Here is a 27457-nt window from a genome sequence, read left to right on the forward strand (position 1 = left end):
TCTCACGCACAACAAGAGAAGTGGAAATTAAAGCCGCTTTTGAGCAGCCTTCCCATGCAGCGGTGGGAAAGGTGAAGGCCGGCCAGTGCCCAAGGCCGGGGGCGTCCGGGGACACAGGCACCGTGTGCGTCATGGTTGGTGGGACGGTCCATCGGTCAGACGTTTTGGCAGGAAGTCTGCCAACATTTCTCAAGATAAGCGGGAGGCATCCTGGGTGACCCAGGGTCTTGCGGAAATTGAGCCTACGATTCCTTTCACGCGGGCTGTGTGCTTGGAACATTCGCGTGCGAAAGCTGCCCGCTACCCTCAGCAGGATAAAACAGAGAAACTGCTGGACATCGAGTCACGGAAAACTACGGGACTGTACGAGTGGTGGCTCCGGGGGAGGGGCCGGCCACCGTCACCGTGAGGACAGTGGCCACCGAGCCGCAGGTGCTGGCCCGGGGCTCCAAGGGCAGGGCCACGGGAGGAGGGCCGCCAGGAGCCACAGAACCAGGTCTTTTTAGGAAGACCGGCGGGTGCCGGTTCTCTAGATGAAGGTGCCCGAGGCCCTGCTCCATCCCGCCGGCTCCCCATGCGCGTGTCCCGGGTAGGCAGGGGACTCGCGACACCCTTGGCTGGTGGGAGGCAGCGGGTCAGAGGGGAGTCTGGAGTGGATGCAGGCATACAGGGGGTGGTGCAGGTGGAGTGCTGGCTGCGGCGGGAGATGCGGGGGGCACCCACCTCCCACCTCTCCCCTGCGCACGTGTCCCTTCTCCCCTGCGCACATCTCCCCTCTCCCCTGCGCACACGTCCCTTCTCCCCTGCACACACATCTCCCCTCTCCCCTGCCCCCCTCTCCCTTCCCCTGTGCACACATCTCCCCTCTCCCCTGCGCACACATCTCCCCTCTCCCCTGCACACACATCTCCCCTCTCCCCTGCGTGCACATCTCCCCTCTCCCCTGCACACCTCCCCCCCTCCCCTGTGCACATCTCCCCTCTCCCCTGCGCACACATCTCTCCTCTCCCCTGAGCACATCTCCCCTCTCCCCTGTGCACACATCTCCCCTCTCCCCTGCGCACACATCTCCCCTCTCCCCTGTGCACATCTCCCCTCTCCCCGCGCACACATCTCTCCTCTCCCCTGAGCACATCTCCCTTCTCCCCTGTGCACACATCTCCCCCCTCCCCTGTGCACACATCTCCCCTCTCCCCTGCGCACACATCTCCCCTCTCCCCTGTGCACACATCTCCCCTCTCCCCTGCACACCTCCCCCCCTCCCCTGTGCACATCTCCCCTCTCCCCTGCGCACACATCTCTCCTCTCCCCTGAGCACATCTCCCTTCTCCCCTGTACACACATCTCCCCTCTCCCCTGTGCACACATCTCCCCTCTCCCCTGCGCACACGTGTCCCTTCTCCCCTGTGCACACATCTCCCCTCTCCCCTGTGCACACGTGTCCCTTCTCCCCTGCACACACATCACCCCTCTCCCCTGCGCACATCTCCCCTCTCCCCTGCGCACATCTCCCCTCTCCCTGCACACACATCTCTCGTCTCCCCTGTGCACACATCTCTCCTCTCCCCTGAGCACATCTCCCTTCTCCCCTGTGCACACATCTCCCCTCTCTCCTGTGCACACGTGTCCCTTCTCCCCTGTGCACACATCTCCCTCTCCCCTGCACACCTCCCCCCTCCCCTATGCACACATCTCCCCTCTCCCCTGCCACCCTCCCCCCTCCCCTGTGCACACCTCCCCCTCTCTCCTGCGCACCTCCCCCCTCCCCCGTGCACACATCTCCCCGCTCCCCTGCCCCCCTCCCCCCTCCCCTGTGCACACATCTCCCCTCTCCCCTGTGCACTTCCCCCCTCTCCCCTGCGCACCTCCCCCCTCCCCTGTGCACACATCTCCCCTCTCCCCTGTGCACACATCTCCCCTCTCCCCTGCACACACATCTCCCTCTCCCCTGCGTGCACATCTCCCCTCTCCCCTGTGCACACCCCTCCCTTGTGCACACATCTCCCCTCTCCCCTGCGCACACATCTCCCCTCTCCCCTGCACACACATCTCCCCTCTCCCCTGCGTGCACATCTCCCCTCTCCCCTGCGCACCTCCCCCCCTCCCCTGTGCACATCTCCCCTCTCCCCTGCACACACATCTCCCTTCTCCCCTGCCCCCCTCCCCCCTCCCCTATGCACACATCTCCCCTCTCCCCTGCCCACCTCCCCCCTCCCCTGTGCACACCTCCCCCCTCTCTCCTGCGCACCTCCCCCCTCCCCTGTGCACACATCTCCCCTCTCCCCTGTGCACTTCCCCCCTCTCCCCTGCGCACCTCCCCCCTCCCCTGCGCACACATCTCCCCTCTCCCCTGCGCACACATCTCCCCTCTCCCCTGCACACACATCTCCCCTCTCCCCTGCGTGCACATCTCCCCTCTCCCCTGCACACCTCCCCCCCTCCCCTGTGCACATCTCCCCTCTCCCCTGCGCACACATCTCCCCTCTCCCCTGTGCACATCTCCCCTCTCCCCTGCGCACACATCTCTCCTCTCCCCTGAGCACATCTCCCTTCTCCCCTGTGCACACATCTCCCCTCTCCCCTGCGCACACATCTCCCCTCTCCCCTGTGCACACATCTCCCCTCTCCCCTGCACACCTCCCCCCCTCCCCTGTGCACATCTCCCCTCTCCCCTGCGCACACATCTCTCCTCTCCCCTGAGCACATCTCCCTTCTCCCCTGTACACACATCTCCCCTCTCCCCTGTGCACACATCTCTCCTCTCCCCTGAGCACATCTCCCTTCTCCCCTGTGCACACATCTCCCCTCTCCCCTGTGCACACATGTCCCCTCTCCCCTGCGCACACGTGTCCCTTCTCCCCTGTGCACACATCTCCCCTCTCTCCTGTGCACACGAGTCCCTTCTCCCCTGTGCACACATCTCCCCTCTCCCCTGCGCACCTCCCCCCTCTCCCCTGCGCACACGCCCTTCTGCAGCCACCAAACCTACAGCAGGTTGCTCCTCCTTTGTCCCTGGCAGGAAGCCTGCAGTCCCTCCCCGTGTTGGGACGTGCATTTTTGTGCACTCATCCCAGCACTCGGTCTCGTCGCCCTCACCTGGGAAACGGGGCTGACGTCGGCGCCCCCCTCACGGGGTCTGAGCAGCGGCTGCTGTGTGAATGTTCAGTGATGCCCATTCCTGCCCCGTACTCCGAGGGCGAAGGAAATCACACTGCAGATTCACCTTCAACGTGGGCGGAGATGTATTTTTAAGAGACCATCCAGCACCGTTTTCCTGAATTCGGTTTTCTATTCCTTCGGTCGTAATGGGGACAGCACCAAGCCAACTTTCCCTCCGTGTCCCCGCTCCCTGGGCACCAGTCCCCAGCTTTCCAGCCTGTACAAAAGGCCACTGAGGCTGGGGTAGACGTGTCCTGGCCGCTCCTGGCACACTCTCGCGTGTGTGCGTCCTCTGTTACACCTGCTTCACGGAGGCACCTGTGTCCTGGGGACTCCGGGGACTGTGACCTGTTCTTGGCACCTACTGCGCAGCCATGCTCCTGCGTCCGAGAGCAAATGTGATATGGAGAGGGTCCTTTTTAACAGCTAAGTTCAAAGGCGATGCCTTCCCTCACAGCGTCTCCCCTGTCTCTCCTCACACTTCAAGACACGGTGATGTTTACAGTAGTTCCCTGACTTCCCCGTCACTTGTTTTTCAGAGCCCTGCATGTAGCCCTGAGGGCACACCGCCCTGCTCCCCTGCAGACACTCAGAAGCCAGCCAGGCTCCTCCCTTCCCGTCTCCCTCCTCCCGGATGCCCCTTCCTTCTGCGAATATCACGAATATCACCGCGCCCTGACTGGCTCAAGCTTGTGGGACCCAGACCCAGCACCGCCTCCCTCGGCGCCACGAAGCCTGGGGTCCACAGACCGGCCTCCCAGGACCCCTTTCTTGAGCCGACCCTTCGGTGCCCCAGCAGGGCAGTTCTGATGCCCCTGGTCTGAGGAGGAAGACCAGCTCGTTGGGTGGAGTGTTTATTTCTAGAGTTCTCTTCCCACGGCTTCCAGGCAGGAGATCACAGCGCCTTGCACAGGCAGCCCTGGATGCTACAGCAGAAAGTGACCAGGAGACCAAGAGGGGACTCCTTCCCCAGCTGAGCCTGCGTCCCCCAGGCGAGCCTCACCCTAGGCCGACTTGCTTCCCAGGAGAGCCCCGCCCGCACGTGGGCCCCGCCCCCAGGCGAGCCCCGCCCCCAGGCCCGCTGCTCCTGAAGGTGCTCTGACGCGAGGATCGACATTTGGCTTAACTTCCCGTGGCACTTACGCCTTCAAACGTGCGTCCCATCCTTGGCTGAAGAAAACGTTCCGATTTTGCACACTGGCCGCAGGTTGTAGTGACAAGTATGCTCTCCAGATAACTTGGCCCTTCCTACCTTGTGGGGTGCTCCTTGCTCCCGCCTTGTGCAAACGTAAACAGCCCTGCTGTGGATTCCATTGTACCCGTAAGGCAGAATGTCACCACTGCCTGAGGTGCGGGGAGCGGCGGAATATCCGAACGGTTGGCGCCTGGGATTTGCCTGGACCCCGCATAATTTATCTGATGGTCTTTGAATCCTTCGCGTGTAGTTCAGGAAGATCATCGTGTAGCTGTCTGATAAACACTGAAGTTTCCTTACGGAGGGTCGAGTTGCCTGATCACCGCAGAATTATCTTTCTTGTAGGCTTAATGAGTTAGAAGGTCAGGCGTTCCGGCGCCTTCCTGAGGTTCTGACACACGCAGGTGTCTACAGGTTGTGCTTGGGAGCGGGGGGGGGCCATTTGTGAACCAATAATGGAGCTCCAGTTACTGTTGGCCATGACTCTGGTCCAGCCAGAGTGTGCTCCATGGCCTTCCCCAGTCCCTATGGGAACGGACTACGGTTTCAGCGCCTAAAAGAGGAATCATTTTATCTGCTTTTAGTGAGTGAGAAGTTTTGTAAAAATGCTAAGTGGTTCACTTATGCCAATAGCCCCAGGCCTCTGGGCTCTGCACAGGGGAAGTGCTTGGGATGAAGATAAGTGTGTGTTTTCGGGGGGCGGGGGGGAGGAACGATGACACAGGGCCTGAACCCACGTGTCAAGCCGGGTCAAGGCGGAAGGAAGGACGACACAGGGCCTGAACCCACGTGTCAAGCCGGGTCAAAGGACAGTCAGGACTCCTGCATGAGGCAGCAAGTGCTGAGAGCCCCGTGCACAAGCAGGTGGACTGAGCACAGACCGTGTTTCCACCAAGGGTCAGGACGTGGGAGGAAAGCCTGGGCAGGAACCAGGAGCGGGGATGTGGGAGGGGCGGGCTGGCTACCGGAGCCCCTCCCAGGAGGCGGGTCGTCGTGGAAGAAGGTTCTGGTCAGGAAGGGGAAGGGACCTCCCCGGTTACCCAACTGCAGTTCCTTGATCTTGGACGTCCAACCCCCAGGATTCTGGAAGACACATTTCTGTTGTTACGGCCCCCAGTTTGCGGTATTTTGTTGTGGCAGCCGGAGCGGACCAAGCTGCCGGCTTTCTGGGGGTCTCACCAGCCTCTATTGTCGATGAACAGACAAGGAAACTGTCCGCAAAATTAAGTGTTTAAAGACAGCCGACACGACTTTCGGGGCCCGTCCCACGCTGACACTGGGGACGTAGACCAGACCATGAAAACCACTGCCCTGATCTGGGGGTGTGTCGGCCGCCGCACAGGGCTCTGCTTCTCATTGCCCGAATCCGAATCCGAATCCGGGAGGAGAGCAATGGCTAGCGGCTTAGCGCGTCAGCTCTACAAGCAGGAAATAGGAGGCGGTGTCCCACCTTCAGAAGAAAGCCATTACGTAAGAGGGGCTGAATCAGGAACAGTTCTCTTAGACTCAGACACAGCCTCTCCGCGCACGGGCCTCGAGGACGACACTCGGTTTGGGAAGAGACAGGACAGGGACAGATTCGTCCCCCGACACACAGGAGGGAGGGTCCCACGGTGGGGGCTTCTGCTCCAGGGTCTCCAGGGTCTCTTCTCACGAAAGAGCTGGGCTCTGAGCCCCCGCCTCTGCCCCCAGGCACTTTTAATCAGAAGCAGGAGGGGAGGGACATTTGTCTACCCAAGCCAGACGCTGGTCTGGACGACTGCAGGGCACACAGTAGGCACCCACTGAAAGCAAGACAACCAGGATGGAATCCCGAGTAGGTGTGTGGGGGGCACGCGGTCTAGGCAGAAGACTGGGAAGACCCCGGCATCCGCACATCCTCATCCTGCCTTAAACGAGGAGGACTGGGTCAGTGGAGCCCGGACATCCTGGGTCTTCGTCTCCGGCCAGCCAGCTGCCCGACACGGTCAGGTTTGTTGCTGACGGTTCTGAAGCGGCCGGGTGTGTGACGGTTGGGACGCAGGGGCGTCGTAAGCCCCGCCCTCCCCGCCCCCACTCGCTCCCCTCCTGGCGGACGTGGGCACGGCCCTTCCCGACAGCACGGACGGCGGGCCTTACCAGGACCATGTGGCCGGTGGAGATGTCCATGTGGGGCTGCACCGGCTCCTCTGACCAGGATGACGTGCTGCTCCGGGCGGAAGGGCTGGGCATCGGCCCATCGCTGAACTGGGACGAGACGCTGTTGATGCGGGTCGTGTGCGGGCCCTCCGGGCGCTCCGACGTGCGCGTGGCCATGCGCTGCCGGCACAGCTCCTGGGGGACGGTGAGGGCAGGTTAGTATGGCCTCCCCCCCCCCCCCGAGCCCTGCCCGGCCCGAGAGCCGAGGGGCACGTGGGGCTCTCCCCTGCAGCCATGCACACGCGCACACAGATCACACACATGGATGCGCACACCCGGCCACACACGCACAGATACATAAATACTCAATACGCAGACACGTACACAGACAGATACACACATATAGGTGGGTACACATGCCCACAAGACACAGATACACACACAGATTCAGGCAAAAGGGCCACTGGACCGAGCCCTGCGGCGACACTGGACCACCCGCGGAACCATGCCACGTGCAGGCTGAGCCAGGCATCTTTCTTTCCTCTTCAGAAGATGGGTCACAGAGGCAGAGAAGGGTGTGCGCTGTGCTCTCAGCTTGGTGCCATGGTCAGGCGTTGGGGGGAACCGCCTCTGTGTGGTTCTTCCCGTTTTTCCCCAAACGATGCCCCAACGGATAAGAGCCCCCACAGGAGATAATAAATGAAATCACATACGAAAAGGGAAGTACGCGGTTCATGGAAAAGGGTTTGCTTCCTTGACCAGACCCCCAAAGACAGAGTTTCCAGATCTAAAGGAAAATCTCGGGACAACGGCCAAACGGAGCTTCTGTCTGGCCACCGCAGGGTCCTCGCCGTCGCCACGCAGGGCGGACACGGCGCTCAGAGACGGGGGCGCCTGGTGGAGTCGCTCGCTAGCTGCTGGCTGTCATCGGACAGTCGGCCGGGACGCCCCCCACTTCTCACTAGCACAATAACCGTGCAAGGGCTCTGGCGTCACGATCTCACGAATTCCATCCTTTGCTCCCTGAAAATATCACTGTCACTTGAGCCATCAAAATAAAATGATATCGAGAGAAAGTCTGTAAGGGAATCTGAGCCCAAGAGGGGAATTAAACACGCATTCACGGGACAAGACACCGGGGAGCGGCAGGGCTCCCGCGTGCTCCCCCTTCCCGGTGCTGGTGCCCAGCCGTCCCTACCAGCCCCACGCACCAGGGCAGTGGCTGATGCCCACAGAACGCTCACACGTTTTCCTGAACCTTCCACGTGGCCGCCATCTTCCTCAGTGTTAGAGAGCTTCAGAAGGCCGCCGCCACCGCAGAGAAGGGACCTCTCTGGGCGCAGCTCCCCGGGGGAGGCACGGCACACGGGCCTGGAGCTGGGTGGCCACGCCGCTGGGACAGGTGCGCTGAGGGGAGCCCCACGGGCCACAGCGCACCAGCCCTCTGCCGGCCAGAGCCGTGGGTCTCGGGGAGCAGGGCTGTGGGGGTCCCGAGGAGCGGGGGTAACAATCTTGAAAACAAACCAACAAGCCCCAGACACAACGGGTTATTTTAATAAGGTGGGTGGTGTCAGTAACCCCTTCTTTCCCGTGGGTGAAGTTCACCCGCAAGAATAAGCAGTACGTCCGACCGAACCTCAAGGCCACGCCACCGCAGGCCAGGAGAGCGCCAAACGTTCCTCCAGGAAGCAGCGCCCCTGGGGAGGAAGGCTCGCGATGGCTGCGGTTTGGTCACTAAGAGACAAACGTCACAGCAGCTAGGTGACCCCCCAGGACTGTGCGGGGATCGGGGACGACCACTCTCTCTCTCTGCTCGAGGGAGACCGCGCAATCTCGGGCGGACAGGCACACCACGCGAGGTCTCCGGCTCGAGTGTTTCCACTTTAAAAACGGAAGTACTCATCTTGTGACCGTGAGAGGCCCGTGCGGTGGCCGCCGGAGAAAGTCTTTGGTCATTCCTCAGCAGGTGGTGCGGATGTCAGTGCCACAGAAAGGAACAGTCCCAAGGGCCCAGCGAGTTCAAAGATATTTCTAAAGAAACCGCAGAATTTTGGAGTCGGAAGAGGCAGCAGATCGCCGGTGAGACCTCCTCTCTTGGCAGGCGACCCAGCGGCTGGCCGGAGGCTCCGGGGGGGGGGGAGCTCTGGGGGCTGCGACCTGGGCCCAGCTCGCTGCAGCGCTACTCAGTGCTGGCGCTCCTGGTAGGTCTTTCTTGAAAACAACGCATGGGGCGCCTGGGTGGTGCAGTCGGTTAAGCGTCCGACTTCAGCCAGGTCACGATCTCGCGGTCCGGGAGTTCGAGCCCCGCGTCGGGCTCTGGGCTGATGGCTCAGAGCCTGGAGCCTGTTTCCGATTCTGTGTCTCCCTCTCTCTCTGCCCCTCCCCCGTTCATGCTCTGTCTCTTTCTGTCCCAAAAATAAATAAACGTTGAAAAAAAAAATTAAAAAAAAAAAAAAAAAAAAAAGAAAACAACGCAATTCTCACAGGCAGAGGGAAGGCTCCAAGAAGAGGTGGTCCCAGCCTGCGTCCCAGGGCAGTGCACATCTGCCCTCCGGGCACCTTGGTTGGACAGTGGTCACCCCAAGAGCGAGGGAGCGGCTCTGGCTGGACCTGGGGGGGGCACCACCTGGGGGGCCCACTGCCGGGTTGGCGGGGGAGTGCCGGGGGCCCAGGCTGCTCCCATCACATTCTGTACATACAGGTAAAGACACAGGCCACCTGCTCAGATGGGACTTTGATCTTGAACTGACCGCTGTCCAGTTTCCGTATGATGAACCGAGCCAGCCGCTAAGACCACGCGCCTCTGGTGGGAGGGGAGGGGAGGGGAGAGGTGAGGAGGGGAGGGGAGGGGAGGGTCGGGTCGGAAGTGGGTTCTTGGGTTTGAAGCCACCGCACACCCGAGGGCCTTGAGGCCTCCACTCCGTGGGGGCCCGTCTGACCCTGACCTGGGATGACGGGTGGCCGCAGGCAGCCGTGCTCCCCTCGCGCCCCCAGCCAGGGTGGGACAGACACCAGGAGAGTTCGCCCTTGGGACGCAAACAGCCGGGTGTTCGGCACTGTCTCGGGAGGGATTCCACCTGGAATCCAGGGCCCAGGAAACGGCTTCTCCAGAGGAATGGAGACCCGGGCTGTAACGTGTGTTGACCCGTGATTCTTCTCCTCGGGCTCCAAGAAATCGCTCCCCCGTTCACAGCACCTGAGCGACAATGCCTACTTCCCGTCCTCGCCTCAGCACTCACTGGCTGTGTGGCCTCAGGCAAACAGCCTAGCCTCCCCGGGTCCCAGTTTCCTCACCTGTGAAACCACCCTCATGGTTCTTGTGGGGACTCAACAAGGTCTCATGCTCAGAACCAGCCTTCAGCACGGCCTGGCACGTTATTAGCTATTAGTATTTATCCAGCATCTGGCGGTCCACACGTAGCGTTCCTAGATGCCGGGAATGACCGTTGAGTACGACCAGCCGGGCCCTGACCTCCCCGTGCCCACGGTCCAGCCCAGAGCCGTTGGGTGTTTTGGGGAACGGGAGCCGCCGGGCAGGGGCCTCCCGGGTGAGATGCTCCAGATCTGAGGGCACCTTTCGCCGGGCCTTGTGAGGGAAAGCGCAGGCCCAGAGGGGCTAACGCTTCCAAGCGGACAGAGCCCCCGGCAGGACAGAGGGGAAAAACCGGAAAGATGGCCCTGGCCCGAAGCTCTCCAGCGGCGTTCTGCAGGTACGCGCATCTCGAACCTTTGACGTGCCTGCCGCCACCGGCGTTCTGCCTCGGAAGCAAGCGGTGCGAGGCTGGGCGGTCTGTGCGGGCAGAAACGCCAGTCAGAGGCCGAGGCCCCGAGGGAAGCCGCCGTTCCCCTGCGGCCACCTTCACCTCTCGTCACACCTCCCTGCAAGCCCATCGTTGCTGAGACGCGGGCGTCGTGACTGAGGTTCTCACGGGACCCACCCAGGGGCCGGCTGTTGCAGACGCGTCCCCGGGGTTTGCGTGGTGGCTTCTGCCGGGCTGGGGTCCGAGCTCTGCCCTGGGAAGGACGCAGCCGCCAGGGGTCGACGCTCCCTGTGCCACTCCTGTGACCTTGGCAAACTGCTAACCTTCTCCCGCCGCATCTTCCTACCGTGAGACCCAGGGAAGCACCACATGCTGGCCTCCCCCACCCCCCCACCCCCCCCGTCACGGGGCTGCCGCGTGTGCGTCACGGTAACAGAGGGTGGGCACACACCCGGCGAGGGCCCTGGGACAGCGTGCCGCACGTGGTCCGTGGACTGCGAGGGGCGAGCCCCAGCCTCTGGCGTCCCCCACGGTGCCCGTCTGTTTGAAACGTTGGGTCGGATGGACACGCCCACCAGGAGGGGACACAGGCCAGGCTGTTCCGGAACCCCGACTGTGAGCCCCCACAGGTGCAAACCGTGTCCCCCTCTCCCCCCGCTGCCAGGTCAGCTCCATGCGGTTCCAGGAAGCTCCGGATGCCCCCAGGGAGGCTTCTCTGCCCACAGGAGAACTCTCTGGGGGACTCACCGTGTGCCCTTCTAATTAGTGCTTTAGGTTGATTATGGCTTGAAAATTACTAATAGAAATGCTGTATTCTGACCAGACTCTACTCTTACCTTATTTTATAATATTTTTATTTTTTCAAGTTTTATTTTTGAGAGAGAGAGAGAGAGAGAGAGAGAGAGAGAAAGGGTGGAGGAGAGGCAGAGAGAGAGGGAGAGCGAGAATCCCAAGCAGGCTCTGCGCTGTCAGCACGGAGCCTGATGCGGGGCTCGATCCCATGAACCGGGAGATCGTGACCCGAGCCGAGATCGAGTTGGACGCTCAACTGACTAAGTCACCCAGGAGCCCCTCCTTACTGTTACTTTAAAACCAAAATTTCCTAAGGACAACTGAGCTTCTCTTTAAGAGACAAGATGCGGACTGTGACCTGACTCACATGATGTGGCCGGGGCCAGGCCCAGGACCCCACGCGGTGCACACAGCAAGCTCTCAGCACAGCCGTCTGGCCCCCACGCCCTCCCCAGACTGGCCTCTGGGGGACACTGTTCATCAGAAAGTCTCATCTACACCAAGAAGGGTGATCCAGGTGACACAGAGGCCCGTGGAGGCGTGAGACCCCGACCCCTGAGGCAGCGGTCCAGCCGTGGGCACGGGGGGTGGGGGGGGGCACAAGCCTTTATTTAAAATGTACCGTGAGGTTGACCGCACCAGTTCCTGCTACACGGAGCCGGGTCAGACCAGAGCACTTCCCGGCTGTTAGCGGCCTCCGTTTACTCTCAGACTCATGTGGGGCCCACGTAGGACGAACAGACACTCAGACAAACACCAGTCCCAGGAACACTCCGTGAGTACCGTTCTACTGAGGGTAAAATACAGGCCTGGGGGGCGCACCGTCCGCGCGCAGGGTGCCAACGATGCCCAGGGCAGGCTGCAGGCGCGCTCCGGAAGCAGCTAGGGGCCCGGCCCAATGTGGCTCTGATTTCTTTCTTTTACGACCTGGCAAGTTCCCCGGGTCAGGCTGCGGATGCCACAAAAGGGAAGTGGGTGCAGACGCAGGCTCATGGACGACGTCGGCAACAAGGCAAACTCTGCGATGTCACGATACCTTCGCCCTCCGGAACGCGGCACCCACTCAGACCCGGGCATTCCTGCGCCCAGCGCGGCCCTGCCCTGAGCACAGGAGGTATTTCTTCCAAACGCGCCTTCGCTGGAAAAGGTTGTGCCGCACCTTCCAGACCCTTCGTCAGCAAGTGAAACCCTCACGATGGTTAAGATCCAGACCAACTCCACTTCGGGTTTTAAATTACCACTTCAATGAACATGATCCTGGGTGTTCATCTCGACCACCGTGAGTTTATAAGACAATTACAGTCTTCCCGGAGGAGTTCATGTGATTCAGCGGCCAAGAGGCAGTGAATTATGAAGGAAAAAGAAGGGCAGGTCTAATCAAATGAATCTCTTGGTCACAGACCCACACGTGGGGCCACCCAGCAGGTCATCACATGACTCCCTCCAGACGGCTCCTTACTCGGCCGTCCTCGGCCCGCTCACGCCGCCCAGCGCCGTGTGCCCGAGACCCGGGCCTGCCCAGTGCTGCGTCCTCTGCACGCGTGGTGTGCACCCTCTCGACCCAGACAGCTCCCTGAAGGTCCACGGATCACCCCCGGGAGCTTCACCAAGTCTGTTTTCTTTTCTCATCCCATGCCTACTTTTTAGCAGAGAAGAAAACGCCAATGCCAGCGTGAGTTAAAGACTTGTCTTCCAGGGAGCAAAGGGGGAAGTCACTCATTCGGGACCACGATGCTCCGCATTTTCAGGACATCCACCTCTGGAGAGGGGTCCTTCCGGAGAGATCTACTCAGTCGGCATATCTGCCCTGTACCTCCTTAGCAGTCTGCCCTCCGAACCTAGGTGTGCGGAAGGTTCTCAGGGAAAACAGATGTAAACCAGTTCAGCTTCCTGAGGGGAAGGAGGCACACGGTAGCGAGAAGACAACAGACACGGCTTCGCAGGTGATCTCCACAGTGGTCGCTGTAGATGGTCAGTGAGCCTCCGCCCTTGGGAAGCACGTATCCTAGACCACTAGCGTCGCAGGGGAAGTCCCACGGCAGAAAGACAAACCCATCGGCGCTGGAGAACGCGGGCCCGGGGCGAACGAACCCCAGTGTGCGGTCGCGACCGGGGGCCGACGGCAAGGTCCACGGGCCCGGATCACCGCAGCCTGGATCTGGGGTCACGACAGGGCAGCACGGAGCTGGCAGGGCTGACGGAGGGAGCACGCGGACGAGGCACTGGCACGGACCGGACGCGGGGCCACACGGCTCCCTGCAGAGGCCCCTTCTCGTGGGAGCAGAGGAGGTCAGGACACCAGGTCAGGCCCCAACGCCGCCCCGGCCGGACCACGGCACCACGGGCCACGTGGAACCCAGCGTGACGACCGACCACGGTCTTTGGCAAGGGGCCCCCTTGCCGGAGCAACCAGAGTGACGCGACTCCTAAAAAAGAAGAGTGTCTCAGTCCCCTGAATTTAAGCGCTCGATCCCAAAGTCAACACGAGAAGCCTGTGCCACACTGTTTAAAACGTCCGAAAGGTTCCTGGTTTGTCAGGAAAGGCAGAACACGAGGGCCCGCACCCCCGTGCTCACAAACTCTTCAGGTTCAGAACCCCGGCGTCTGTGGCGTGGGGCTGTCCCCAGCGTGTCCTGAGCCCACAGACACAGTGTCGTGGGGTGGTCCCGCCACTCACGCGCGCCCGAGGGCCCCTGGACCCCTCGAGCAGAGTCAGCATGGGGTTTGCTCAAGCCCAGAGAGCTCTACATGTCAGAGTGGACCCTTGGGGTGCAGGGTGCCGGCTGAGGAGTCCCTGGGGTGCATGCAGGGTGCGGGCTGAGGAACAGGCCTACACGGCGCGGGCCGACCCCGCGGCCATCACCTCCTGGAAGCGGCCTGCGTGCGGCTACCCTTGCAGCTGAGGCCCTGGGCTACCTCTGTAGAGCCTCCAACTATTTTATACGTCTTTGTAACGCAATTTGCAAGATAAGTTGAATAGGATTCTGGGGGCAGAAATCCATCCATACGCATAATAATGCAAATGTCTCACTTCGCAAATCTTCATCTGATGGGGGAAAATTGCAGAGTGGGAATCACTCCGAGAGAAAGGGCCTGTCATTCCCAAATTCCGCCGAAAGAAAGACCAAGACGACAAAGGCTTAAGAAAAACCTCTTTGTACCTTTCAAGGAACAATGGGAACAAAGCCTGAGTGTGTGCACGGGGGACGGCTGGAGTCTTAGGGGTATTTGCAGAGCGTAATTTGTGGTAACAGGGCAGAACCGAGGAGGGGCGCACAAAGCCGCCGGGAAGGAGGGGCGCTCATCAGGGTGGGCCGCGGAGGGGGAGGGGCCAATTACCCCGGCCTGGATGAAACACTGACAGAGCACGCTGAAAAGGGACCGGCCTCTCTGGGGAGGCGCCCGATCTCCAGCTCGGAGGGCACCGCAGACCCGACCAACGGCAGAAACAAGGCGCACAAAGCACCCCCAAGGCGGCCTCGCGGGGACGGCGGCGGCGGGGGGCGGGGGGACGGGGCGGCTGCGAGCGGCCAGTTTCACCGGAAGGCCGCAGGGCCCGCGGGACAGGGAGGTCTTTATCACAGACCCTCCGATCTGGAAGCAAAGCCAGGGAGAACCCGGGAGGGCAGGACGCACGGAGACAGGCCCCCCCCCCCCCCCCCCCCGCCGCCTGCCGGGGGAGAACGGGAGGTTTTTGTTTCGTTTTTCATTTTGCTCTTTTTGTCCCCCAAATGAAGCACGTATGACTTTTGGAACGAGAAAGGCCAGAACAAGGTGTGTTTTAAAATACGTCCAATTCTCCACTCGATACGACGAAGCTAAGTGACACGTTTGGCAAGTACGTGGGGAAGAGCATGGGAGGCGACATCCCAGGTTGTCAGCGCGGCTGTAACGCGTCACTAAGGAAAAACAGCACGTAAAGCAAGACCACGTCTCGTGGAACCACCTCCGTCATGGGCTGCTGTTTCATCATAAGGCCGGATGTGACCTAGGAGGAGCTGCCTAGGCCTACATTCTGGGCCAGCCGGGCCGCCCGCAGACACGGCAACTCCGGACCTGGTTTGTGAGAGCTGTTTTACATGAATGTTCTCGCCATAAATGGCATATCTGATTAGCACTGCGGGGGAGAGAGACACGGGCACCGTGCTCCCCCCGACATCCCGGGGCCCCGTGAGCCCCCTTGCAGCTGCGGGGGGACCGAGGGCCACGGCCGTCTCTGGGGGAGAACCGGAACCCCCCTCCCCGCCCCCCCTCCGCGGAGTCAGAGCCAAGGCACATACCCCGTGGCCCTGGCCCTCGTCTCGGCCAGAGCCACACCGGTTCCCTGGATGGAGTGCCCGGTCCACAGCCCAGTCCACGTTACCTGGCGTGTGACACGTGGCTTGTCTTGGGGCACGGCCCTGCCCCCTCCGGTGGACTGCTTGGGGATTTCGACCGGGGGGGGGGTGCATCACGCACACAGCCCGTCACACCCCACGGGAGGGACGTTTCTCCAGGGCAGACCCTAGGTCGGGCCCCAGGACTTCTGCAGGGCATCACTGACCCCGACCTCTAACCGGAGATCGGGGACCCCGTCCCCCCACCCCCACCGCTGACGCTCACCCTGACCTCTGACCGGGCATCTGGGACCCCGTCCCCCACCCCCCCCCCGCCTTCACCCGAATAACCACGTGGGCTGCAGACCACGGGCCTCTGGCTGGACGTGCAGCTGTGTTACTTTCGGCGCCACTTTCCACAACAGTCGTAACGTAACCCAAACAGCTCCCTGGTACGCAGTGTTTACCGAGGAGAACTGAGTGCTTGTACCCCATTTTGCAAGATGTTTTCTCGAAATAAAACTTAAAGATACAGACACATTTTAACTCACAGGAGCGAAAATACTCTTCGACACGCTTCTGAATCCAGAAGGGTCTCACAGGAGTCTGATGCAGGAAGGAAAAAGGCCGCTTCCCTCCGCCGTCCGCCCCCAGCCCCAGAGCGGCGGCGATAACCCCTCCCCTGCTCCTCGAGGCGCACGGCCCACCCCACACGTGGGCTCTGAGCAGCGGTGCCCCGTGCTGCTCTCCCCCTGGGTGTCGAGCACGGGCGGGGAGGCCGCAGCAAACGCTCGCCCACTGGGGCGCCCCGACGGTGTCTGCTGCCCTGGGCCGCCCAGGAGCCGGAACTGGGTGCTGTTGCAGGAAGGGGGGGGCTGTGTGCTGGCCCTTGGAAGGCCCCGGAGAGAGCCCAAGAGCCTCATCCAGTTGGGGGACTCCTCCGGTCTCAGAAGCCGCAGGTGGCGTGCAGACAGGTGCGACCCCACACGCTCAACTTCGTCCAGACGTACGTGATGCGCCCAAATCCAAGCAGGCCGCACCCCCCTTCTCAGGGGCTGCCCCTCCAAGGCACTCTCTCCCCTCGCTCGGCTCTCGATAAACATCAGACTGAAGTCAGGGAAGGGCCACGAAGATAAAAACAGAGGAAGGAAACACATCATTTCAATAAACGTCCCCGTACAGCCCAGTTAACCACGGTTCGCACCGTGGCCGGGGGCTGGAACCCGGGACGTGGGAGACGGCCTGTCTGACGTGCGGTTCCCACACAACTGGCCGCCACTGCAGCCCGGAACAGCCCGCCAGGCCGCATCTGCACGGCAGATCAAACGGCAGACACGAGCCCCGAACTTGTTGGGCCCCTGGAGCCGGTGACCCTCCCGCCACTAAGTTTCACCGGTTCCCGCGAGGCCAGCGACGGCTCTGGAGCTCACAGGTTCCGCCCGTCCTCCGTGCGCAGAGCCGGTCTCCAGCGCCCTGAACACACGCTTCAAATGCAGACGATCTAGGGGCGCCTGGGTGGCTCAGTCGGTTAAGCGGCCGACTTCGGCTCAGGTCATGATCTCGCGGTCCGTGAGTTCGAGCCCCGTGTCGGGCTCTGTGCTGACAGCTCAGAGCCTGGAGCCTGTTTCGGATTCTGTGTCTCCCTCTCTCTGACCCTCCCCCGCTCATGCTTTGTCTCTCTCTGTCTCAAAAATAAATAAATATTAAAAAAAAAATTCAAATGCAGACGATCTGAAGTCTCCAAGTCTGTCAAAACTAAACCCCAGGCCTCTTCAGAGTGGCCTGGGCCCACGTGGCCTAAGGGGTGAGCGGCCGTTTCCCACAAGAAACTCCTGGCACTTTCTCGCTCCCAAGGTGATGAATTCTCATCACTGGTTCATCGCCCTCCCCGCGTGGCTCCGTCCCGGGTGCTCCCCGTGGGGGCTCTATTCTGGATGCCGCCGTCACCGGCAATGGTCTGGGGCGCAGTCCGCATGCTCCCCCCCAGCCGGCCGCTCCCACGCCGGGGCCCTGTGTCGGTTGGCTCTTACGGAGCACCAAACACCCCCCTGCAAGGTGAGGTGCGTTCACGACACGGATCTGGCAATCCAGGAGACCCGGGTGCTCCCCACATTCTCGGGAGGACCCGACCCGGAAGGAACCGCCCGCACCGGCGGGGAGGGAACTCCAGATGTGCGGACCAGTGACGACGGACCAGCCGCACACCCGGGGCCACGTCAGGGTGAAAGAAAGGGTCCGATGAAAGGGTCTCGCCATTGAAAGCACACAGGCCATCCCGGGCCGGGCGGGAAGGCTCGGTGAGGGTGTGGGGTCTGAGCAGGCTGACAGATGGGAATGATCTGGAAGGATAAAGCCGAGTGGGAGGGCTTTCAGCGTGAGGGGGGGCGGTCTGCACAAAGGTCCAGAGACAGAAAAGCACAGGGGATATTCCAGGGGCCGCGAGGAGCCGGCCGGGGACACAAAAGGTATTCACTCCTTTTCTGCAGCGTCGCCTAATTAAGCCAAAGGGCAGGGCTCGGGGGGCGGGGGCAGGAGCGGTCACCCACGCAGCTGCCTCTGCACTTCGTCCTGGGGCCCAATTATTCCCTCTGAAGCTGCTCTGAATGGCGACCTCGCCGGGCGAGGCCAGAGGAGAGAGCTCCGAGGAGCCGGGGTCTGGTGGCTTTGCCGCGGCAGGCTGGGTCACCACCGCGAGCCCCGTCCCGTGTTGGCCTCACGTCTGTTTCCTCGGCCTCTGAGGCCCTGTGAGAGCTTCCGAGAGTCTGTCGTCCCCCACACGGGGACAGGTGCTGACCTCTGGAGGAACTCAACACTTCCAACGGCCCTCGTGTGACACCGGTGAGGGTGCCGTCCCGTGACTCCGGAGCGAGGGCTGTGGGGCGGGCTCTGCAGTGGGGAGGAGGTGCTGACAGGGTCCGGGGCACCGGGCCCTCGGGAGGCTGCCCGCCACGCACGGGGGGCCCCGCTCCGCCTTGCTGCCTGGTGTGGAGAACATCTGGGATCTGCAGACATGCCCAGAAACCCCCCCGGACACAGAGGCAGGGAGGCCACCGTCTGGAAGCACAGGACCTGAGGCCAGAAGACGACGGCTTCAAGCAGCCGAGAATCTGAGGTTTGGTCCAGGTTTCCCCTCGCGTCTCGGTGTCAAAGTTTGGGGCCACTGAACTCAGGGTTTTCTTTCTTCTTGAACGTGGGAGAGGGTGGCAGCCCTCTCGGGAGACGGTCCCGAAACACGGAAACAGGGTAGACGTCCCTTTCAACCGGTTTTTTGGTGTCATAAACCTGTATTCTGTTTCCCCTACTCAGGAAATCTTGGTTTCTGGTTAGAGCATAAGATTTTCGGATTTGTGGAAGGTGCGATCCTAGGAATACTCCTTTTTGGTTATTCTTCTGGTTCACCGTCTTCACAGAGAATGAAAGGGATAAAATGCTATACTTACACAACAAATCCCAATGTTTCACTTTAATTAGAGAAGTTCAGTCCAGCTACGTTTGGTGCGGACTGCCTGTGCGGGTTCATCACCCAAACTCCTTAAACTGATTTCTGTCGAACGCCACGAGGTCAGTCCAAGTTTAAAGCTGTGTTTCGTGTTCACATTCTTCACACCCTGTACGGAATTATGCGTGTTAAAGCCTTGATCTGACTGCTAATAGATTCACCTCTGAATCTTCCATTTCCTGTTTTCCGAATACTTGTGTGCAGGGGCACACACACCTACACCCAGATGCTTTTCCCTGGTTGCTTTATTTTCAAAAATTGAAGAAAATTTTTTTAATGTTTATTTATTTTTGAGCGAGAGAGAGAGAGAGAGAGGGAGAGAGAGTACGAGCAGGGGAGGGGCAGAGACACAGGGAGACACAGAATCCAAAGCCCGCTCCAGGCTCTGAGCTGTCAGCACGGAGCCTGACATGGGGCTCGAACCCACGAACTGTGAGATCATGACCTGAGCCGAAGCCGGACGCTCAACCGACTGAGCCACCCAGGTGCCCCTATTTTCAAATTTTAAATTAAAAATGTTTTGGGGGCACCTGGGTGACTCAGTCGGTTGAGCGTCCGACTTTGGCTCAGGTCATGGTCTCATGGCTTGTGAATTCCATTCCCTCATCGGACTCTGTGCTGTTAGCTCAGAGCCTGGAATCTGCCTCAGATTCTGTGTCTCCCTCTCTCTCTCTCTCTCCCCTTCCTCCATTCATGCTCTCTCTCTCTCTCTCTCTCAAAAATAAACAAACATTAAAAAATGTTTTACATTTTCTTTAAGAAAGGCAGACGGCCAGCAGCATGTTGTTTGGACATGTTTGGAGTCTTGGAACTACACTGCCCCACGTGCTCCTGCAGATAGACCTTAGAGCTCGTCTGGAGGTCCCCACAGGGGGCACAGCCACTCATGTGCCTTGGACGCTTCATGTGCAGCTTCAGGAGGGACGCACGTGGAACGGTGAGGGTGGAAAGGGACGCCTGCCTCCAGCCAGATCGGCCGGGTCAACCTTGGTGATCCACGGGGTGGCCGATGTCACGGTCCAAGCGCCCTCACGTCTTTATTTTTTTACAACCAAAAATCTTGAGTGAATACTTTTCCCACCAGTCACCTTCCTAACTGGAGACCATTTGTGTGAATATGTCGTCCTTCCTTCTTAACAGAGAAGATTCCATTCTTAGTTATCAGCAATTCTCCCAAAGCAGAGAACCCCGATGGAGACTGAAATATTTTGAGCAACGAAGTTTAAGAATGACTAATTCGATGGAGAAGAGAAACCCAGTTATGTAGCTTTTCCAACGTAAGAGAGAACGTTGTTACCGTTAGCTTCCGCAGGAAACGGCTGTGATGCTGCCCAGACTTCAGCCAGGGTGGGAGGAGGGGAGCAGAGGGGCCTCGGTTGGAGGGGAGTGATGCTAACATAACATGGCGTCCTGCTCCCTGGCAGGACAGGCAGCCGAACCCGCAGGACTCTTGCCTCCGGGGGCTCTGCTGGCCGAGTAGTTTTCCTCTCGTGATCTTGAATGTTCCTCGTTTGACATTTGGAGAGGACAGTCATCTGCCTGAGTCTCCTGGGTCTGATCGTGCATCTGCTGTTTGCAAAGCTCTCCCTGCTCGTAAACACACATCCTGTGTGCCTCTGAAGGCTCCAGTTAGCCTTCCTCGCCCCGCCCCCTGTGTAACTTCTTACCTTCGTCGTCGTCGGTGTGTGTGTGTGTGTGTGTGTGTGTGTGTGTGTAAGAGCCGGGCTCGGCGACTTTTGACAGGCTCATGCACTGCACTGCACCTAATGCCCTCAGTGCGGGGCACGCTCCCTTAGGCCACCAAGGGCTTGGTCCCCTCGGGGCCCGCACCAGCCTCCCGGTGCGGGCTCCGCTCAGCGCGCACCAGGCCGTTCCCAGAACAGACTTCCCACAGGCGGAGAGCCTGGCTCTGGTGGGAAAACGGCTTCCCAGAGCCGCCCCAGGCCTCTTCCCCCGCATCCACACACCGTCCCTCCTGGAGGGGAGGCAGGGAGGCATCGGGAGAGCAGCCTCTCAGCTCTGGGCCTGCCGCTCTTCATGGTGGGGTCTCCCTCCTGCACCTGCCGTCCGCCTCCCGCACCTGCCCTCCAGAATGCCTTCCCCACCTCCTGCCATTTTGGTCTAGATCCCTGTTAAGCCCATCCCGCACACACCCCTTTCCTCTCGCAAGCTTCTCCTGCTGGCGGCCACCTCACTCAGGGTAGCTCGGCGTCCTCTCTGAGGACCTGGGCAGCGCATCTCCGGGCACATGTGGCCCCGCGCACGACAGACAGCTCCCTGACGGAGGGTCCGCCACGCTGGCGTGTGGGGCGTGAGGCGGCCGGGGGGAGGGCAGTCCCCTTGGACCAGTCCACCCCGCGCTGGCTCATAGCTGAGGGACGACTTGATCGCTCTCTGGTCCGGGAAGATGAGCGGAGAAGCCCTTCACAGAGGCCCGTGGGACCCTCTCTTCACACCTGCGCGTCCTCTAACCGACTTCACGAAATGTGCTGAGGCTTACAGAAATCTGCACCTCGCCAGACGCGCATGCTCTGTTTGCAGATCGGGTGTCTTAGGTTTTGGTTGAGACAATGTGCCCGCTTGGGGCGCCTAGGGGCTCAGCCGGTCGAGCATCGGACTTCGGCTCAGGCCATGATCTTGTGGTTCGTGAGTTCGAGCCCCGCGTTGGGCTCTGTGCTGGCAGCGAGGAACCTGCTTTGGATCCTCTGCCCCCACCCCTGCTTGTGCGCTCTCTCTGTCTCTCAAAAATAAATAACATTAAAAAAATAAAAAGAAAAGAAACTGCGCACCTGTGTGAATTGGGGCCTGGAGGAGGGGGCAGCCCGTGCACAGGAACGTGTGATGAATACACGTCTGGAAAGGGAGGTGGCCGGGCCCACGGCCACCAGCAGACCTGTGCCAGCGCCTACGATCACAAAGAGCTTCCCCTCCATAGAGCTGAGATGCATTTGTACTTCCGTGACCTTCTCTGACCTTCAACAGCCCAGTGAGGAGCATACAGCTCCTTCTAGCCCATTCTGTGGGTGAGGTGCCAAGAGGTACGAGGCCAGAGGAATGGAAGTATTGTGGTCTCTATTTTCCGTGTTCAAATATTGGGAAGGAGAGATTTTTAACACCGGGGGTGGGCCGTGAACCACGGGAGTGGGAGGGCACGCTGCACGCAGCTCCCCCCACCCCTCTGGGGCTGCCCTCGACACAGGGAGGCTGGCCTGGCCCCCTGAGGACACACGTGTCCCCACAGTAAGCTCGTGGGCACTGCCTGTCTCCAGTGTGGTCACTAAGGATGACCCCTGCTCTACAGGCCTGAACCTGTGCGGTCTGTCAGCACAGTGACGGGGACACCCCGGGCCCGGCTCGTTCTCTCTCGAGGACGTGCTCCCCCATCCGTCCGTGCATCCGGCCTTCATGAGCCTGACCTCAGCGCCATGACTTGTGGCCTTGTCACTACGATTGCTTCCTGTGGTTTTAGGACAAACTCCTTGTCTAGGAGAAGTCGGGAACTGAGCAGAGAAGTGAGTTTGACCACTCCTGAAGCCCCCGGGTGCCTCACACCACGAAGAGAGGGGCAGGGGCTCTGGAAGCTTCTGCCCTGTCCTGCGAGCGAGTGCTCCCTGGCCCCAGGACCTACTCTGTGCCGTGGGAGGACTTGCCTGGGGCCTCAGTGCTACAAAATCGCCCTCACCCGGCCCTTCCACTGCCAGCCACAGGACCCGGGACAGGGCACAGCTCGCCTGACGCTGACTTTCCCAACGTGGCCGCACAGAGTGACCTGGGGGTCCCGTGTGGCTTTCAGAGCACCTCCGTGGGCACTGCTGGGTGACTGGCCGGTGGCCGGTGGCCGACGGGGGATGACCGGGGAGCCTCCCAAGCGCGCAGGGGGCCCCTGCCGTGTGGAAGCACGCTCTCTGACAGGAAGCCGCGTTCAAGCAGTTTGGAGGTGCCGTCGGCGGCCGCCACCCAGACCGGCCCTCGCTCGGCAGCCACGCAAGGAGCCACGCAAGGACACGCACCCTCCCCTGCAGGCCTCCGAGGCACACCCTTCCGTGGCGGCCGAGGACGGAACAACAGCACCCAGCAGATCCGCAGTGGCCGGGCGGAACGGGACACAGCAGAGGCGAAGCTAACGCTCCCGCCCCTCCCTCGTCCTTCCTTCCTTGAGAGACAGTTATCCAAGTAACACCCAGATCGACTACCAGGCTACAAGCATGAAAATAAAACACAGCAACACAGTTACGAGAAGAAGCCGTGGAACCCAGGCCCCGGGACCCCCAGCATCAGCCAGCCCGAGCCTTCGTCTTCCAGCATCTCACCGAGTGGTCTGTTATTTTCAATTAAGTCTGATCTAATTATTATCGTTTGATCAAGGGAGGTGGCTTGCTGCGTTAGGACAGCAACATGCCTCACTTTTGTGTTTAGATATGTTTTTGGCAATCTTTCCAGCCTTCCGCCTCCTCTAGATTTATTTCCAAATCTCAGGAGCTATTTTTGAGGAAACGCGTTGCACAGAAACTGGAGAATGGGCATGTAGCCGCGGCTTCTGGGAACTGCATATTTGAAAATTTAAGACCGAAGAGAAAAATGCACTACAAAGTCACGCCGTACTGAACCACGTTCAGACCCAGAGTGGAAAGTATCTAGAAGATCTAAGCCGAGCTCGTCGGCCCGCGTACTGATCGTTTGAAATGGAGTGCACATACACGTAGACGCACGTTCTCGAAATGCTCAGGACGGACAGATTTCTTTGCTCTCGGCAGGGCAGAAGCCTGCGGGTTTTCCTAGGTCTGTGGCGTGGCTGTGTCGGGCGGCAGGTGACATTTGTGCTTTTGGGAAACAATACAGCACCTGCGGTGAAGCCTGGGCCTGTTCCTGGGGCCGTGGAGCACAGCACGCCGGGACAAGGTTTCACCCTCCCACCGCACGAAACGCCAACTCAGTACATGCAGAGCTTCTGGAGAATTCTACCTACAGACACAGGTGCAGATAGCTGCTTCCTGCAAGGGCAAACTTCGCAAAACTCCAATTCTCAGGCTTGACTGATTAGGAAAAATGTGAGGTCTTTAACATGATTTTAGGGAACTCGCCCATTTCTGAAGCAGGATAGATTTCACCTGCTGGGAAGTCGCAAAAAAAAGTTATACTGATGTGAAAACTTAAACGTAGAGCCAAGAAAAGCCGTTCTAAGAGACATCGTTGACAGAACAGGCAACTTTAGGAGCTCGTGGTGGGGACCAGGCAAACCTCAGGGGACTCACTGTTGTCTACCTGAATCGGAAAACGCTTCTCTAGCTGGTGAGTGCAGATTACGAAAGATTAAACCGCCGTGGAAAAAGAAAGACCCCCCAATTCAAAGCCCGGGAGAATACACCACACCCCCTCTGTGAGCGCCTGGCTCTCCCTTGTCCAGAGGTGGGAAGTTAGGACGCGTCCGGGCCACGGGCCCTCCAGCCTGAGCGGAGGGAGCCCCCCGACAGCAGCGGCCACAACACACCTCATGTCACACTCCCATAACCACTCGCGAGTGGGATGAGCCCCCGGGGCCGTGTCCAGGCCGCCCACACCCAAATGCGCTCTTGCCTCTGGCTCCAAAGGCCTCCAAGTAACAAGGAAACCTGGGTGTTGTGAAATAAACCATCAAAAGAGGCTTGCGGAAAACTCCGCCGGGGTCCGTGCCCTCGAGTGGGGTGGGAGCGAGGGCCGGTGGGCTGCCGAACTGGCTGCTCCAAGGTGATCAGAGCCTCAGAGAAATGGACGCGACACTCAAAGATGCTCAGAGGGAAAAAGCCGGGGAACGTCTACTTATCACCTAACGACTTCTCTCCGCACAGTGTTGCCCAAGTGCCTTCCACGGAAACAGGACACCCACGTGAGGAGGGGCCCCAGCGCCGTGGGTTCCACCGCCTTCCACGTGAACCGGGCGCTGCTACCCTGAGTGACCACGTGTCGTGAGTGGGTGCATAGGCATTCCCGCCATGTATATGTTACATGTTGACAGGCCAACGTGGGGAAAGAAAGAACAAAAGTAAAGAAATTACCTTTCCAGATAACAAAGCACAGACTTAATCCAAACATACTATGGTTTCCGCATCTAGAAGAAGAAGTAACATCTACTAAAACAACCGAGAAACGTTTGGTGACCATTAAAAAAATGACCTTCCCAAACAGGTTTCAGTTACTCTGCAAGTTCTTCCAAGTTTGAGGAAATTAAAGTTTGACAGATTGTTTGGTAAGACTGATCTCTTGGTAAGTGTTGAAGCGTGAGAGTCTATCAAGAAATATTTGATTTTCCAATGGGTAAAGCAAACAAAAATCTCAGCCACCTACACATCCGTAAACTAAGCTTTAAGATGCTGACTCCGTCTACGAAATAGTTCTATTCCGAGGAAGAAAAGGAAAAATGTTTAAACGTGTCTGCATTAGGATCTAATAATGCAAAGTACTCACTGTTTGAAACAGTGTGACGAAAAGCCCACTGATGAGTCAGGAACACTCCATGAACACACTGTAACCCAAAGCCCCGAATCATGAGTTATGAGCACACAGGTCTCTGCACGGACCGCCAGCAGCCTGGGAGGGCAGACAGCACAAGGGTGAGTTGTGAGGGCTCGCGTGGACCACGGCTGCGTGGGGGCCTTCCCGCTCCAGGTAAGTCGCAATGAGGCCACTGCCGTGCCGTGTAACTGGGGACACATGGATTCTCCTCTCAGGCTCTCCGGGAAGAAGAAATCCCAGCCCAGAGGCCACCAGTGCCTCGGCTGGAGCAGACCCCCCGAGCCCCATCCTTCACTGCTGGCCGAAGGCTCCCTGTGTTCTGACGAGGACACTGACTTCGTCCATCGGAAGGGTCACGTCACCCTGTGTTCTGATGGGGACACCGACTCCGTCCGTCGGAAGGGTCATGTCATATTCCAACGCTGATAAAACTTGCTACATTGCCACCCGCCACTCCTCATTCCCAGGTCAGCTACTTCTAACCTCACGCACACTTTCTTCCGGAAAAATTATAACAATGATTATTTTCATCGTCCCCAAGAGGTAAGGTATGATATCAAATCGCTCGGTTTTCCTCGTCCAGCGATGGGACTTAGGGGGGGATTATCCAAACTTCCCTTCCACTGTAGGGTTAACCGCGTGCAGAAGGCCAACGATGCAAAAATAAAAAAGCATCATAGCAGCTTTTCCTGAAATCGTTTTATGTTTGCGATACTTTGGACAACTTCTCAGACAGACGTTTGCGTTCAAAGGGGGTCTCAGGGGTCGCTCTAGAAAACCCAGGTTTAGTGCGGAGGCATTAATGAGCTAACTCTTGCCTCATTTACAAGTGTAAACCCCCTCTATCCGTAGCTATGCTTTTAAGAGCTGGTGATACATGAGTCAGCTAAATCTAGAGGGAAAAGTCCTGAAACCCCATCCCCGTGTGCTGAGTCCTGCCCTGCTAACCACAAACCACAACAACATAGCTGCTCAAACAGCAGCACCTTCCCCCCGGCGAACAGGCCACTTCGGGACGATGTCCACGTTTAATCAGAGCCCTTCCCTAAAACGTATACTGGAGCGACAACAAAACCGAGCCCATCAGAAAATCTTTACAATCATTTCATTTCCAAATTTCCCTAGATCACATGTTTAAAGGAAAAGTTTTCCCCCCTTTTGATTAATCTGGATTGAAGAAAAGTACACATTTCATTTATTGTCTGGATTACAGATTCTTATTAAACAAACCAGAGCTCATTATAAAATCAATATCAACTTAACCACCATGTCCCCAGGAGGAACAACAAAAGGTCACTCCAAGAAATTCAAACAATTTTCCTGCTGGAAGGGCATGATTTTAATTACAGATACTATTAATTAGAGCTGTCACTGGCAAGATTTTTTTTCCGTTAATTATCGGAAACTCAGTTCTCAGTGTGCAATTTCAACCTGCGTTTTTGCCAAACTTAGTCATTTCTGCATGCAAGCCCAACCTTTCCATTCTATCAATATTTTATATTTGAATTTCAAAGTGTATCAAAGGATGCCGTGCTTTCTAAAAATCCACCCCTGTGTGATCTCCCGTCTCTTGCACACAGAACAGAACTGGTGTGATAATTTATTTATGTCCCGGCACAGACCTGGCCATCTTACACCGATGGTCTTGCTCAATAGACTTTCTGGATAAATTCTTACTAGTTTATGTGACATTTTTTTCCTAGGCTTCCTCTTCAAACGTGGTTTTTCTTTTGCTTTGAAGCAGAGCCGTGCGCCGGGGCTGAAATGTCACCTCCCACACATTTGAAGTTGCCATTTCTTTATAAGGGACGATCACGCTGACCAGCCTTGTGACCTCCTCCAGAAAGCCGGAGCGTTTCTCCTCCGTTCAGGGACAACACCAAGAATTTTGAAATGGTGGCGGGGCGGGGGGGGGGGGGGAGTGGGACGCTATCTCCTGGTCTCTTTTAAGCATAGTGGTTTTAGAAATTCATCCCAGCTCCTTCCGTGGGCCAGCGTCAGGGCAGCCCAAGGAGCAAAATCAGGCAGCACAGGCCAGTCCTAGAGGGCACCCGGGGGGCCAGCTTGGGCGGGGGAGGGTGGTTCTAGAAAGAGCAGGAGAGCCCCCCGTATGACTGTCATGACAGGA

At 59.0% G+C, this 27457-nt stretch overlaps 1 protein-coding gene across 5 annotated transcripts in view; it reads right to left on the reverse strand.

Moving 5' to 3' along the window:
* The window catches only part of PTPRN2 (protein tyrosine phosphatase receptor type N2), an 805581-nt gene that overhangs the window by 76618 nt on the left and 701506 nt on the right, over positions 1-27457 (reverse strand). For 4 of the 5 annotated variants that reach the window (XM_043590047.1, XM_043590044.1, XM_043590045.1 and 1 more), the window contains one exon: positions 6473-6667. The exons of the other annotated variant lie outside the window; for it this stretch is intronic. In XM_043590047.1, the coding sequence (XP_043445982.1) occupies positions 6473-6667 (195 nt within the window). The remainder of the gene's footprint in view (positions 1-6472; positions 6668-27457) is intronic. 5 annotated transcript variants of the gene reach the window in all.

This window comes from Prionailurus bengalensis, chromosome A2 (assembly GCF_016509475.1).
Source record: "Prionailurus bengalensis isolate Pbe53 chromosome A2, Fcat_Pben_1.1_paternal_pri, whole genome shotgun sequence".
NCBI lineage: Eukaryota > Metazoa > Chordata > Mammalia > Carnivora > Felidae > Prionailurus > Prionailurus bengalensis.